This window comes from Myxocyprinus asiaticus, chromosome 18, assembly GCF_019703515.2.
Source record: "Myxocyprinus asiaticus isolate MX2 ecotype Aquarium Trade chromosome 18, UBuf_Myxa_2, whole genome shotgun sequence".
Taxonomy (NCBI): Eukaryota; Metazoa; Chordata; class Actinopteri; order Cypriniformes; family Catostomidae; genus Myxocyprinus; species Myxocyprinus asiaticus.
In genome coordinates, this window is record NC_059361.1 from 14,399,018 (window position 1) to 14,413,785 (window position 14,768).

The 14,768-nt window shown below is 36.3% G+C and overlaps 1 protein-coding gene across 1 annotated transcript in view; it reads right to left on the minus strand.

Moving 5' to 3' along the window:
- Positions 1-14,768, minus strand: part of LOC127455686 (ATP-binding cassette sub-family C member 8-like) — a 36,041-nt gene that overhangs the window by 19,571 nt on the left and 1,702 nt on the right. The window contains exons 4-15 of the mRNA XM_051723733.1: positions 11,937-12,058; positions 11,643-11,809; positions 7,270-7,512; positions 5,531-5,719; positions 3,727-3,891; positions 3,037-3,192; positions 2,709-2,843; positions 2,177-2,339; positions 1,528-1,568; positions 828-979; positions 519-621; positions 114-245 (exon numbers count right to left, since the gene is read on the minus strand). Of these exons, the coding sequence (XP_051579693.1) occupies positions 114-245; positions 519-621; positions 828-979; positions 1,528-1,568; positions 2,177-2,339; positions 2,709-2,843; positions 3,037-3,192; positions 3,727-3,891; positions 5,531-5,719; positions 7,270-7,512; positions 11,643-11,809; positions 11,937-12,058 (1,768 nt within the window). The remainder of the gene's footprint in view (positions 1-113; positions 246-518; positions 622-827; positions 980-1,527; positions 1,569-2,176; positions 2,340-2,708; positions 2,844-3,036; positions 3,193-3,726; positions 3,892-5,530; positions 5,720-7,269; positions 7,513-11,642; positions 11,810-11,936; positions 12,059-14,768) is intronic.

The following is a 14,768-nucleotide window of genomic DNA, read 5'->3' on the forward strand; positions in this document are numbered from 1 at the left end:
GTCTTCCTGATAGAAATAACAGTTCTTGATATTTATTGGTATCTAACATACTGTATACAGAAATCTATTGATGATCAACATTGCACCCAATGAAATGATTATATGATTTGTACCTTAATACAGACTTCCTCCTCCTGGGAAACTGAATCCATCAGTTCCTGGTCTTGCTGCTGAAAGTTCTTGTTAACGTCCTGTTTGGCTTTGTACTTACGATTCACCAGCTTGGCCTGAAGCTGTAATGCATACTGAGGGGAATGAGACCAAAAAACCTGTTAATTCCATCCTGGGAGGAATGATTCACTCACAATAGGTTGTTTAGTAAATATAATATGAAATGGACAAACATATGTGAGCACCAATTTATGCTTGTTAAGCATTACACTTCCACTGAATATTTGAACAAGGCTGAAGGGATTTGCTCCCATGATCTTACTGAAGACTTGATCTTCTTGTAACTGTCTTCAGAAAAGCACCAAAGATTATTATCCCTCATTTAAATTGTGTGGTACTATACTTACAACAGACTTAATGTTGCCATGGTTGTTTTCTGGGGTTTGGACTATAGGCTCCTTATCAGTTTCAATCTCTGCACTGCTAAGGAATTCACTCAGTTTCTGCACACTGAGAATAGGTTAAAAAGAGGAAATATTATGTGTATCATGTCATTAAGGCTCGATGACATTAAATTCACTGTAGCGGTGGGACAAATAAAGAAAAGAAACAATGAGGCTGAAAATACTGAAAGCTTAATTTTGTTATTAATGTGTATGAATAGCAAATATTGTACATCATAATGCCCCATATTGAGAAAGAGTGCTGTCAATCACCTTACAAGAGCTTTGACAGTGGAGTGTAAGACACTGGAGAGCAGGAAGAGGGGCGTGACCAGGATGTGGCAGAGTGAGAGAGAGCCGAAGGCCACAGCGGGGGACAGATCGAAGTCTGTGGCACTGTGCATGTGCACATGAACCACAAATATCTGATGAGCAGAGAACACTTGAATTGCCTTAAACCTGATTTACACAAATAAAACTCTCACATTTAAAGATACAGTATGAAGTATGAATTACATAAAATAAGACTTAAAATAATGCTTCTTTAGATCATTTGTGAATTTCAAGGTGATTATTTATATTTCGAAAATGTCAATATTTTTAAAAGGGCTGATTTTTGCATTGTAAAATGCACAGTAATGAATGAGCAAGTGAATACCTTGGTTTTAAAGGAATATTTCACACAAAAATAAATATTATGTCATCATTTACTCACCCTTATGCTGTTCCAAACTCATATGACTTACTTTCTTCCATTGAACACAGAAGGTCCTGTTAGGCAGATTGTTAGCCTCAGTAACCATTCACTTTCATTGTTAAAAAAAAAGAAAAAGGTTGCAATGAAATTACATTTTCATGGAAGAAAGCAAGTCATACCAGTTTCGAGCGACATGAGGTTGAGTAAATTATGACAGAATTGTAATTTTTGGGTGAACAAAATTGTTTAAGTAAAACACCACAGTCAAAAACTCACTGTGAGAACAGCAGCAATTGGGATGGCAGCATTCATGAAGACTGCATAAAACAAAATGTGAAAGAATAATTCATATACCGCAACAGATCATGTCTCTGAAAGGAATCATGTTTCTTGATCTGAAATTTTAAGTTATCTGTAATGTAAAAGTGAGCTATTTTAAATGTTGTAATTTTCTGATGAACAATTATATTAAACTAGGATGAGTAAGTAAATTGGGCCACTTTTGTAATCAAATTTATGTCAAATTTACCTGAATTTACCCTACTCTTGCATATTTGATTTTGCAGATCTTAAAGGGATAGTTCACCCAAAAATGTACACCCTGTCATCATTTACTCATCTTCATGTTGTTACAAACCCATATGACATTCTTTCTTCTGTGGAATTCAATAATAGGTGTTAGGCAGAATGTTAGCCTCAGTCACTATTCACCTTCACTGTATCTTTTTTTATATACAGTAAAAGTCTGTCATTCTGTGTGTATGTAATGTCTCATCAGTCTAACATTTCATCAGAAAGAAAGTCATATGGGGTTGGAACAACATGAGTGTGAGAAAATTGCAGAATTTACATTTTGGGGTGAACTATTCAATTTCTTTTTTTTTTCTTTTAATTAGTGCATCTATACTCTAAACTAGAACCTCACTGGAGAGGGAGGTGTAGAGTGCAAATGTTCGGAGGTTGATCAGCTCTTTTCTGCGAGTGTCCTCCACACTGGATCTGAAGATATGCTCCCATGCGTACAGCTTCAGGAGCTTGATTCCCCTCAGCAGCTCATTGGTTTTCTTCAGTCTCTCACTGGTGTATTCCTGTAACACCCATCCAGTATGATGTCATCACTAAGCACAATCACCCTCTACCTCAGTCATGCTGGTAATTGTGTACAACTCTGACTGACTGATATTATAATACAATTATGGTGATATAATACATACAATATATCTCATAATAAGCAAGGGTGACCTAGAAGCAAAGCTTCTAAGAAGCTATTTAAAGGCTCACTTTCTCAATCAATTGACAATCCTTTAGATTAGACACTTTGGAGACAAAAGTTGTCTAGGAATGTATAGCTTTCTTTTTTTAAGATACAGTATATATTGTGTAGTGATAGTATCACAGTACCACAAAATGGCTTTCAATGTAAGGTAGAGTAAAACCATGCTAACATAAGTTCTTACCAGAGTGCTCTTCTGAGCACGTGAGAGTCGAGTGGCCACAAAATACTGCAGAGGGGCCAAAACAGTGATGACGGTCGCACCAATCAGAGCACTCACTCCCAACAGGTAGTACAGGAGAATAACTCCAATGACAATCTACGCATGAAAATAAAACATCAAAAACATATTCATTAATTCATTATTTATTTATCATGATTTATTATATTATATTCTTATCTGTCCATACACCCTATAAGGCACAGCTCTATAAGGAAAGTGGTCTCTCTCAAGAATTAGGGTTTGAGGATCAGGGTTAGGGTAAGTCAATAATATAAAACATATACATAACCTGAACCGGCATGGCCCAGAGGTTGGGACAGAGAAAAAAGAACCACATGAGGTGGTTGGTATCCCGGGCCACCAGACTGCAGATCTGGGCAGTGGTCATGTCACCCATAGACATGTTAGAGGTGCACAGACGCATAATCTTATTGTAAATTTTAGTCTGTAGGAAGAAGAACCATAGCAAACATTTTCTGGTTAGTACTAGCCAGAAGAATGGAAATAAATACATAAATAAATGTATATAATTAATTACAATTTGTAAGTACAATTACTGTAAATACCATTAATTTACATTAACTTACATTTAGTTTACTATAATAGTCTGCACAAACAAAAAGTACAAAAAAATAATCATTGTATTTCCAAGGTTTTTATACATGGGCATGGTACAAATGTTATGTTTGTTTTTTTTTTTTTTGATAGGTACTGAATAATTTACTTGGTATACATTGAAGTACATTGGAGTACCATGTAAATGTACTTCATTGTATTATTGTATAAATACCATGGTATATGAAACATCACTGTACCTGTGCAGTGTACTATTAAAAAACTACATCTTTTTAAAAGGTTTGATGGCAAGACATTATAATTGAAACATACTGAAACAGAACACTGATCATTTTAATTAACAGATCAATAGATAAATCACACCTGTAAAAAGTTAATTGACAGATCAATAGATAAATCACACCTGTATGGCCCCTCTGAGCTTTATTCCAGTCTCTATGGCGACATAGTAAGACGCCTGTAGGAAGGTTCTCTGTAGCAGCAGGGCCAGGAAGAGCAGCACAGCAAGAACATATGCATTTGCTAAGAAAGCTTCAGAGGAAATGAAGTGCACTCCAAGCAGCTTCACCTGCCAAAAAAAGTGTATAAAAACCCTGTTAACATGTCTTACTGACCAGTGGGTGAAAACATGTACAGGTCACACTTCCTCCAAAAATCAAAAGAAAAAAACAAAACAAATAAAACAAACAAAACAAAAAAAATTATATCTTGCATAAATAAAATTTGCTAAACACATTTTTACAGTTTTTGGTATTAGATTCTCATTACTGTGAAAAAAGATTTTTTTTTTACAGTATTGCAGTATAATAAATTAAAGGCACACTGACAAATGAAAGAATGAAATAGAAAGAAAGAAAGAAAGAAAGAAAGAAAGAAAGAAAACCATTATGGTCAACTCAAAAACAAGCACAAGTGCAGACTAGTAAATAAAAAGGAAGGCCACTTATGAATGCAAAAAAGACCCCACATTTATTAAAGCCTTCAAGAGCACATAATAGCCTATAATAAGCCTCTAAGACTCGAAGGCATTTGTCAGAGCAATTTTGTTCTCTTGAAGCCTCTTAAGAGTGCTCAAGTGTTCAATTGCTTATAGGATGTGAGAAGCACTACGCCATCATAATTGTGTTTGAGGAAACAGAGTACCATTCACTTTTAGCAAGAACTGAAAAATCATCTCCTTAGCAACCAAATGTACTGTAGTTGTAAGATTTTGAGCAATAGTAATCAATGTCAGTTCTTTTCCCCCAGAAAAAAGTAAAAAAAATAATAATGTAAATCATCAGTTTTTTATAACTGCTCTGTTTTTTTTTTTTTGTTTTTGTTTTTTTTTTTGTTCTTGCATTTCATATAAAACATTATGCAGCAGCACACACTCTGACCCTACAATTAAGGAACACAAGAGCAATTGTCCTAAGTGTTTCTCTGCACATTGTATTCAGCAATATGAATATTACACATTCAAAGTGGCATCTGTCTGAGCAGAATTTAAAATAGGTACTGCACTAAGAAAATATGTCATAACTGCCAGCTGTTACAGTTAGTACTTCCTGCTATAATACTTTTTGTTTAAGGTTTGTTCTGAAAAATCGAATCATACAGAGGTTGGTCCAAACTCTTTTATATACTTTAAACATTATGATTAAACCCCAGTGGCTAGTAAGACTAGCTATATATAAACTTAAACATTAATATAAATATTACAGATTACCAACAAAATGTGCAGTGGCCCTAAAAGGTATTTGGACACTTCAGTCGTAAAAAATGTATAACATGAGATAACAGAATACCAAACAAGTGGCATTTAATTTAAAGAAAGATATCACAACCACATTTCACAAGCAAACCATGTCAACCAAAAATAGGTTTTAAATGATAAAACAATACTTACTGTTCAAAATTAAGACACAAAGTATATGGACGCTTTCTGGTTGTCACGAATTTTAGAACATGTCTATAGTTAATGTGAAGAACTACACTGATACATCCACTAAAATGAGCTTGGCACTATTTGGTTAAAAGTAATCACAAAACTAGTGACAAAGAGTGGCATTAGCTCTGAGAAAAGGTCTAGCATCATTTGTTTACAGCCACTTTTACAGATGCATATTTGTAATGTAATGCAATGACATTTTATACAATTTAAGTGTAGCCTAAGTGTCCAAATACTTTTTGGGCCACTATTTGTGAAAATGAGTATACACTGTTACCGGAGGCAGAGAGGTGTGGTTGTCACTGCTGATATGATGAACAATCCCAGCGATGCAGAGTGGACCAGCAAAGCCCAGCAGATCAGCCAAGAAGCGGAAAGTAATGCTTAGCACCAGAGGTCTGCTGAATGCCTGACGCAAAGCACACCAGATCCACCTCTGCCCTTTCAGGGGCACAGGGCACTTCTCCTACAGACACAGAGCGACAGATGATGGGTGAGTTCACTGAAAGTAGTTTTGTTGAGTTTGGAAAACACTGTTTACCAACTAGATGACAAATCCAGACCAATTTTAATTACTAGAGGTTTTTATGTGTGTAGAGATTATGAGATTTGGTTACTATATTTCATTTTAATCTTCTTTAAACTGGTCAATTAGTAACATTGTACAGATTATGTAAACTGCACACCCAAACACATTTTTCTGCATCTACCATATCTTACATAAGGAGCTTAATCTGTTTCAAAAAGTCCCATACATGTTTCATGACAAAGGGATAAAAAACAACTCTTGCTGTATTAAGGACATAATGCACTCTGGTTATAAGTGGATGTGTAACCCAGGTTACTAGAGAGTGAAATAAATGGATGGTAACACTTTACAATAAGGTTCCATTTGTTAGCATTATTTAACAACATTAGTTCACATGAACTAACAATGAACAATACTTACTAAGCATTTATTAATCTTAGTTAATGTTACTTTCAACATATACTAATACCTATTTAAAATCAAAGGCTGTATTAGTTAACATTAGTTAATGCACTATGAACTAACATGTACTAACAATGAACAACTGTATTTTTATTAACTAACATTAACAAAGATTAGTAAATGATGCAACAAATATATTGTTAATTGTTTGCTCGTGATACCTAATGCATTTACTACTGTTAACAAATGGAACCTTATTGTAAAGTGTTACCAAATGGATAAATTAAAAAGAAAATAAGAAAGATGACTGATTACATGGAAATTATATTAATGAGAATTAATATATTTAATATTTTCCAATTTCAAAACTGACAAAAAGAACCAATGAGAGTAATTTTCAGAGATGAATGTCATCAAATGAGAAATGAGTGACTGACACAATCTTCAAGGCCGTGATTTAAGCTGCTGCTGAAACGTGATGTGAGATGCTGAAACCCCCAATCGAGGATTCCTGACAATAAAATATATGAGTTTATCCTGGATTTACAGAGAATTCGATATTAATGTAAAGACCGGACTTCACGCACCATAAGAGAAGCCCCTGTGTGTTTGTGCAATCTTTTAAATCTTCCTTGGTGTGTGAAACCTTCAAAATACTGATCTAACAATGCATCATTGATGAAAATATGAGGAATTTGAGATGGATTGACATCACATTATAGCGACCATGAGGAGGTTACCCCATGTGACTCTACCCTCCCTAGCAACTGGGCCAATTTGGTTGCTTAGGAGACCTGGCTGGAGTCACTCAGCACACCCTGGATTTGAACTCGTGACTCCAGGGGTGGTAGTCAGCGTCAATACTTGCTGAGCTACCCAGGCCCCCCCTACATCAAATTTTACAACACAAAGTAGAAAGTATATCATGACATTTAGAGAATATGAGATAATCTAAATGAATTAATAAATATTAAAATGGTAAAATCTCTCATCCGTGGCACTATCTGTGATGCTTTTCATGTGGGGCACAAAACACTCATTATGTAATATAGATCCTTTTAATGCAGTAGCAGAAGTTACCTTACCATTTGTGAATTGAAGGCTTTGCGGAGCCTTTGGTAGTTGGTAAGAGCCCTCATGGATATAGGCAGCTTGCCAATGGTTTTCAAGTCTATTGGACGCTTGTGTGCGGAGGTGATGAAGGTGTTCATCCACCAGTATGTGCTCTTAGACAGCAGGTTCACGAAAGGCTGCTGGAACCGAACACCCAGATCCTGGAGATCATCAGGAGGCTTCACCTCTGTGGGATGTGTAAACCACATGTAGCGCTGAAACAGAATAGAGAAGATTATTGTGAGATACATGTTAATGAAGTACTTTCTTAAATATATCAACCCTATGGAAAGCAAGTCTATGTCTGTTAGCTTTGAGGTCATCTATATGTTAAGATGCTCGTAAAAGTTGCCAAAACAACTTTCAGCAGATATACATATTTAAAATTCCTTTTTTCTCCCTCTTGGACCAAAAATATTGTTCAAGCCCTTCGAAACATCTCACCTCAACTTCCTGTTTCAAAAGGAAATACACTAAAACATGAAAGACAACTAAATTTGTCAAACCATTTCCAACTACCAGGGTGTTTAGCGGGATGAAAGGGGACGAATGAAACGACCGCGGATGAAAAAAACCCCTCCCCCCCAAGCCTCTGTTCACCTCAGAATACATAAAACGCAACCCATCCTGATAAACAGCTTAGCAAAGCAAAGGAACATGGGGGATTTACCGCCACTGACTGAACTGACAGAGGGTTGCAAACATCTGTCGGATAACAACAAAAGTTCAATGTGCACTGCAGTGCCATTTGAGTCAGCTCTAAACTACTGCTAGCCCAGGTTTTCAACATTTTAATTCCACATAGAGTGGGAGGACACTTTCTACAGATACTATTACGCAACAGACAGAGGGGATCATGCTGTACCTAAAGAATGAGAGTCCCCTTGGCTTAATTTAATGTCTGAGATGGAGGCAAATGGTTACTAGGCATTTTCTCTGTAAGATGATTTCAGTTGATTGGGTTGAAGTTGACTAATCTAAAAAAAATCGCAAGGCGCGAGAAGCGGAAACCATTTGAATTCAGCACAGAATTCTACATCACCACCCTGGAATTTACTATAGTAACACTAATTGATCGGTAACTTTACAGTTTTCTCAGTCTATTTAACCCGAGTGGTTGACGAGTCTCATTCCCCTAAGGGCTGCATTCAACACACACGTCTTGTTTTCGTTTACTATGATTTATTTGTTACCCGAGTATGGTTGATGTATTTGGCAAGTGTGTGTGCTGTCTATTAAAAATCCTGTTTTTGAATTGGACCTCGTCTCCCCCGTCTTTCTTGTTGCATCTTTGTAAATGAAGATGTAGCATACGAGTTTGGAGCGACACGAGGCTGACAACAAAATGTTTCATTCTTTTCAAAGAAAACAAATGATCTGCGGAAGATTTTTATGTGTGAATTAGTGATTCGTGCCCAAAGCATTTTAGACAAACATTTGTTTTACCTACAATAATTGTGCAACTTAATTATAATAGATACACTGGCAGCCAAAAGTTTGTAATAATGTACAACCCCAATTCCGAAAAAGTTGGGACAATATGAAGAATGCTAATAAAAACAAAAAGGAGTGATCTGTAAATTATATTCACCCTTTGCCATATAGAAAGCTCTACAAATACACAATATATGATGTTTTTCCTTGTGAATTTCATTGTTTTTTGAAAATGTACAGTAATTTCAAATCGGATGATTGCAACACACTCCAAAAAAGTTGAGACGGGGTAATTTAAGACTAATAACAATTTGATGAGTTGAAATAACAAGGCGATGTGAAACAGGAGTTGTTAAACAGGTGAGGCAATCGTGTCATAGTATATAAGGAGCCTCCAAAAACTGCCTAGACCTTCAAGAGCAAGGATCATTCGAGACTTGTCAATTTGCCAACAGATGCTTCAGTAAATAATCCAGCAGTTTGAGAACAATGTTCCCCAAAGACAAACTGGAAGGATTTGGGGCATTTCACCCTCTACAGTGCACAGTATAGTTAAAAGATTCAAGGAATTTGGTCAAATATCGGTGCATAAAGGGCAAGACGAAAACCATTTCTGAATGCGCGTGATCTCTGATCCCTCAGACGTCACTGTCTTAAAAAACAGCATTTATCTGTAATGGATATCAAGAACATGGGCTTGGGATTACTTTAGTAAACCTTTGTTAGTCAACACCACTCGCCGCTGCATCCACAGATGCAAGTTAAGACTTTACTATACAAAGCAGAAGCCCTACATCAACACTGTTCAGAAGCGCTGCCGACTTCTCTGGGCTCGATCTCATCTTAGATGGAAAGTAAAACAGTGGAACTGTCTTTTTTGGTCCAAAGAGTCCACATTTCAAAACGTTTTTAAAAAACAAAGCCGTCGTTTTATCCGGGCCAAAGAGGAAAAGGGCCATCCAAGCTATTATTAGCATCAGGTCCAAAAGCCAGTGTCTCTATGGGCCAGGGGTATGTCAGTGCCCATGGCATAGGTAACTCGCATATCTGTGAGAACACCATGAAAACAGATATGTACAAATTTTGGAGCAACATATACTGCCATCCAGCACCGTTGTTTCCAGGGACGTCCCTGCATTTTCCAGCAGGACAACTTCAAACCACATACTGCCCGGATTTCAAGTGCATGGCTTTGTAAGCAGAAAGTGTGGGTGCTAGATTGGCCTGCCTGCAGTCCTGACCTGTCTCCAGTTGAGAATGTGTGGCGCATTATGAAGCACACCATATGGCAACAAAGACCCCGAACAATTGTGCAGCTAAAGATCTACATAATGGATGATTGGGGAAAATTCCACTTTCTAAACTTAACAAACTTGTGTCTTCAATGCCCAAATGCTTAATAAGTGTTATTATAAGAAATGGTGATGCTTCAGAGTGGTAAACACTCGACTGTCCCAACTTTTTTGGAGCGTGTTGCAATCATCTGATTTGAAATTACTGTACATTTTCAAAAAAACGAGGAAATTCACAAGGAAAAACATCATTTAATGTGTAGTTGTAGTGCTTTCAATATAGCAAAGGGTGAATATAATTTACAAATCACTACTTTTTGTTTTTATTAGCATTCTTCATATTGTCCCAACTTTTTCGGAATTGGGGTTGTACATTATTACAAACTTTTGGCTGCCAGTGTATCTATTATAATTAAGTTACACAATTATTGTAGGTAAAACAAATGTTTGCACTCCACGCTTTCTATAGCACTTGCCATAGATGTGGCTGTCTTGTCGGGCAATTCTGAGGCAACTTACAGTCAAGCTGATCCCATAAAAGCTCAATGGGGTTAAGATCCACACTCTATTCCAATTATCTATTGTCCAATGTCTGTGATTCTTTGCCCACTCTAACCTTTTCTTTTTGTTTTTCTGCTTCAAAAATGGCTTTTTCTTTGCAATTCTTCCCATAAGGCCTGCACCCCTGAGTCTTCTCTTTACTGTATGAAACTGGTGTTGAGCGGGTAGAATTCAATGAAGCAGTCAGCTGAGGACATGTGAGGCATCTATTTCTAAAACTAGAGACTCTGATGTACTTATCCTCTTGTTTAGTTGTACATCTGGCCGTCCACATCTCTTTCTGTCCTTGTTAGAGCCAGTTGTCCTTTGTCTTTGAAGACTGTAGTGTACACCTTTGTATGAAATCTTCGGTTTTTTGGCAATTTCAAGCATTGTATACCCTTCATTCCTCAAAACAATGATTGACTGATGAGTTTCTAGAGAAAGCTGTTTCTTTTTTGCCATTTTTGACCTAATATTGACCTTAAGACATGCCGGTCTATTGCATACTGTGGCAACTCAAAAACAAACAAAAAGACAATGTTAAGCTTCATTTAATATCTTTAATATCTTCATGAAATATCTTTCAAATGTGTTTGATATAATGGCAAGTGATTTTCAAGTACCAAATTTGCAATTTAGCATGATTACTCAAGGATAAGGTGTTGGAGTGATGGCTGCTAGAAATGGGGCCTGTCTAGATTTGACAAAAATTACTTTTTTCAAATAGTGATGTGGTTTTTAACATCAGTAATGTCCTGACTATACTTTGTGATCAGTTGAATGCCACTTTGGTGAATTAAAGTACCAATTTCCTTCCAAAACCGCAAAATCTGTACATTATTCCAAACTTTTGGCCGTAAGTATTTAATAAATGTTTTCCCCTTTTGGACATTGTGTTTAAAGTCAAATTGGCACTAAAACAAAATTTTTAATGTTAAATGTTTAAAAAGTGGAACAAACGTTTCACTGTGTACATATGCATTTGCATTAAACACTGTCTCTCTTAATCCTCTGCCTGTATTACAGATATACAGTTTACACAAACACACACCATAATCCCTTAACCCTATACTCACCCTCTGCAGTATTACATTGAACTCTACACCCAGTAGCAGGCCATAGATGAGCGCCAACAGTCCTGTGATGCAAAAACGCAGCTGCCTCAGGCCAATTCCATGACCATCATACTTCACAAACTTGATGGTTTTGGTGGTAAAGGCCAAAGTCCAGTAGATCAGCAATGCTAAATATGAAGATAAATATTTCATGAACATTTTAAACCACATTATGATAAGTGTATTTGTCCTCTGTTTTTCCTTAAATAAATAGGGCATAGATAAACTGTCTGGTCACAACATTTAAATATATACCTATAAGTAGCTTGGGGAAGTTGGAGGTCTCTATATTATGGTAATAGACGATTGAGGTTATTGCAGCAAGCATTCCGAGCCCTGCTGGCATGTAGAGGTGGAGATGACGGGACTGATTAAACCTGATAAAGACATTTCATGTGGTTAGTAAATACTACAGTAGACTCACAACTGTCACCCGTTGAACTACCCATATTGTCTGCATGTTGTTATTTTGCACTAAATACAAGGCCAATGGTCGACCATGAGCTAAAACATCAATTAATTCCATCCAGGATTAAAGATAAATCTGGCTTGGCTGGAGTCTTGTGTTTTTTTATTCAGATGCAGTGTTTTTTTTTTTTACATTATGTTTTTCTGAACATTATACATAAATTATATTTTATTTTATATTACAGTAACACTTTACAATAAGAATCCATTCGTTAACATTAGTTAATGCATTAGGTATCATGAACAAACAATGAACATTATATTTTTTTCAGCATTTATTAATCATAGTTAATTTTAGTTAATAAAAATAAAATTGTTCATTGTTAGTTCATGTTAGTTCATAGTGCATTAACTAATGTTAACAAATAAAACATTTGATTTTAAAAATGTATCAGTATATGCAGAACTTAACATTTAACCAAGATTAATAAATGCTGTAAAAGTACTGTTCATTGTTAGTTCATGTTAACTAATGTTGTTAACTAATGTTAACAAATGGAACCTTATTGTGAAGTGTTACCTGTATTGTATATATTCTGTATATGCAATGTATTTATATTATGGGGTCCAAAAGTCTAATAACACTGAAAATGCTTCTATTTTAAACTTTTCTAAAGTAATACCCAAATTATATTACCATTACACAAATTTAAATTATATATATAAAAAATGCAGATTACATAAATTGCAGAATTTCTTAGTATTTGGTATGATACCCTTTTGCATTAAAGACAGTATGCCCTCAAGCTGGCATGGATTCCACATGTTAGGGCAACACCTGATGATCCTAGCTATCCCAGCATGATTTGAGAAAGAAGTTAGCATGGCGATGTCACAAATTTACATTTGTCCAGGAAATAGAAACCATACATATTTCCTCCATTTCAAAGCAATTTACAGTGCCCTTATTACAGGAACAATCCCCCTGGAACAACCTGGAGTTAAGTGCCTTGCTCAAGGACACAATGGTGGTGGCTGTGGGAATTGAACTAACAACCTTTTGCTTACCAGTTCAGTGCTTTAATCCACTACGCCACCACCACTCCAAAGCTGTATAGAATATATATATATATACAACAGTTAGTTCCGGTCCTCGAATCTGATTGGACAAGAGACATTCCATGAGCACTGATGGTCTGACACCATCAGCACTCAGAGGCTTCACTGTGGGTATCACTCCGCTTGTGTTCGTGCCATTCTAAACTAAAGCGTAAGAGCAGTGCAGTTGTGTTAAGAGCTACGTGTTTTGTTTTTTTTTTTACATGTATTTTTTTTTTTTACATTACATATGTTAGCCAGCAGGTGGTGGCAAAAGATCATTTTTATGTGTAATATGAGCCAGATAGGTGACGTGAAGTGAATCCGCTTCAGCCAATGTATACATACAGCACTGATCGCTTGTCTTACTACTACTAAAGCTAGGAAATAGCTTTAAACGGCTTTAAACTAACAACTTCAGCATTACGGCTCATTACAGCTGAGAGACACAACAGATTGATTAATTACACAAACTGAGGGCGCTTACCTCTTATTGGACTGTCCACATTGGAGTGGACACACTGGCACAAACGGAGGACATTACGGTTTCTATAGTGATCGATTCTTGCGCACCAGCTACCGCGAAATAGGTAGAATTACCCCCGCTTGGACTGCTACATTTCCACTGAGAAAGCTGATCTTTAGAAAGCTGACAGCATCTCTGCTTGGGTGTGGCAACAGGTGATCGCACAAGCTCCGTCTCTCTCTCTCTCTCTCTCACACACACACACACACACACACACACACACACACATCCATCCATCCATCCTTGTTTATCCAGTAACTTGTTAGACACAGCACAAGCTGTGATACTATTTCTGAAGTGAACTTTTTGAATTAAAAACTAAGGCTTGGACGCATCATTTGTTTTGAACCAGCAATGGCAGATTCTGATCTGCCACGTAATAAAGTAGTTCCATGCACAAATGCGTTTTTATGACCTTACTCAATTTTTCCTATTTATTCTTTTTTTTATATACATGTTCATTGAACTGTTGTATATACAATCACAATCGTGCTATATGGCCCTAAATCAGCACTGCTGTGATTCGGCCGCAGGCCGAGTGCCGTAGGTAATCATGTAGGGCAATGTCGCACTCTTGCTCATGTGATATTGCTTAAATATATTAGTGCTGTCAGTCGATTACATTTTTTTATCACGATTAATACAGATTTTGAAAGTGCATAAATGTTACTATATGTACTTCTTTTCCTGTCAAAATGTATTTATTTCATTCTTAGGAATAGGGCTGAGCGATATGGCCAAAAATATTATCACAAAATTATTTTTCATATCGTTCAATATCTATATTTATCACGATATACATTCACATTTGCACATTGCAATTTTTTTTTTCATTTCCAAGTTTGCAGAAGAAAAGAAGGGGGAAAAAAAACCTAAATAATCAAAATAGTCTATACAAAACTGCATTGGGGGGCCCAGAGACAGCTAAAGCAGTGGTGTCTGAGGGATCTTCTACCAAACTATTAAAATATTTTATAGAGTTTATCAATCGAGTGTAGGTGGATATGAATGTTCATCTGAAGATCATCTGTTCAAAGCCTTCCACAGTATGAAGA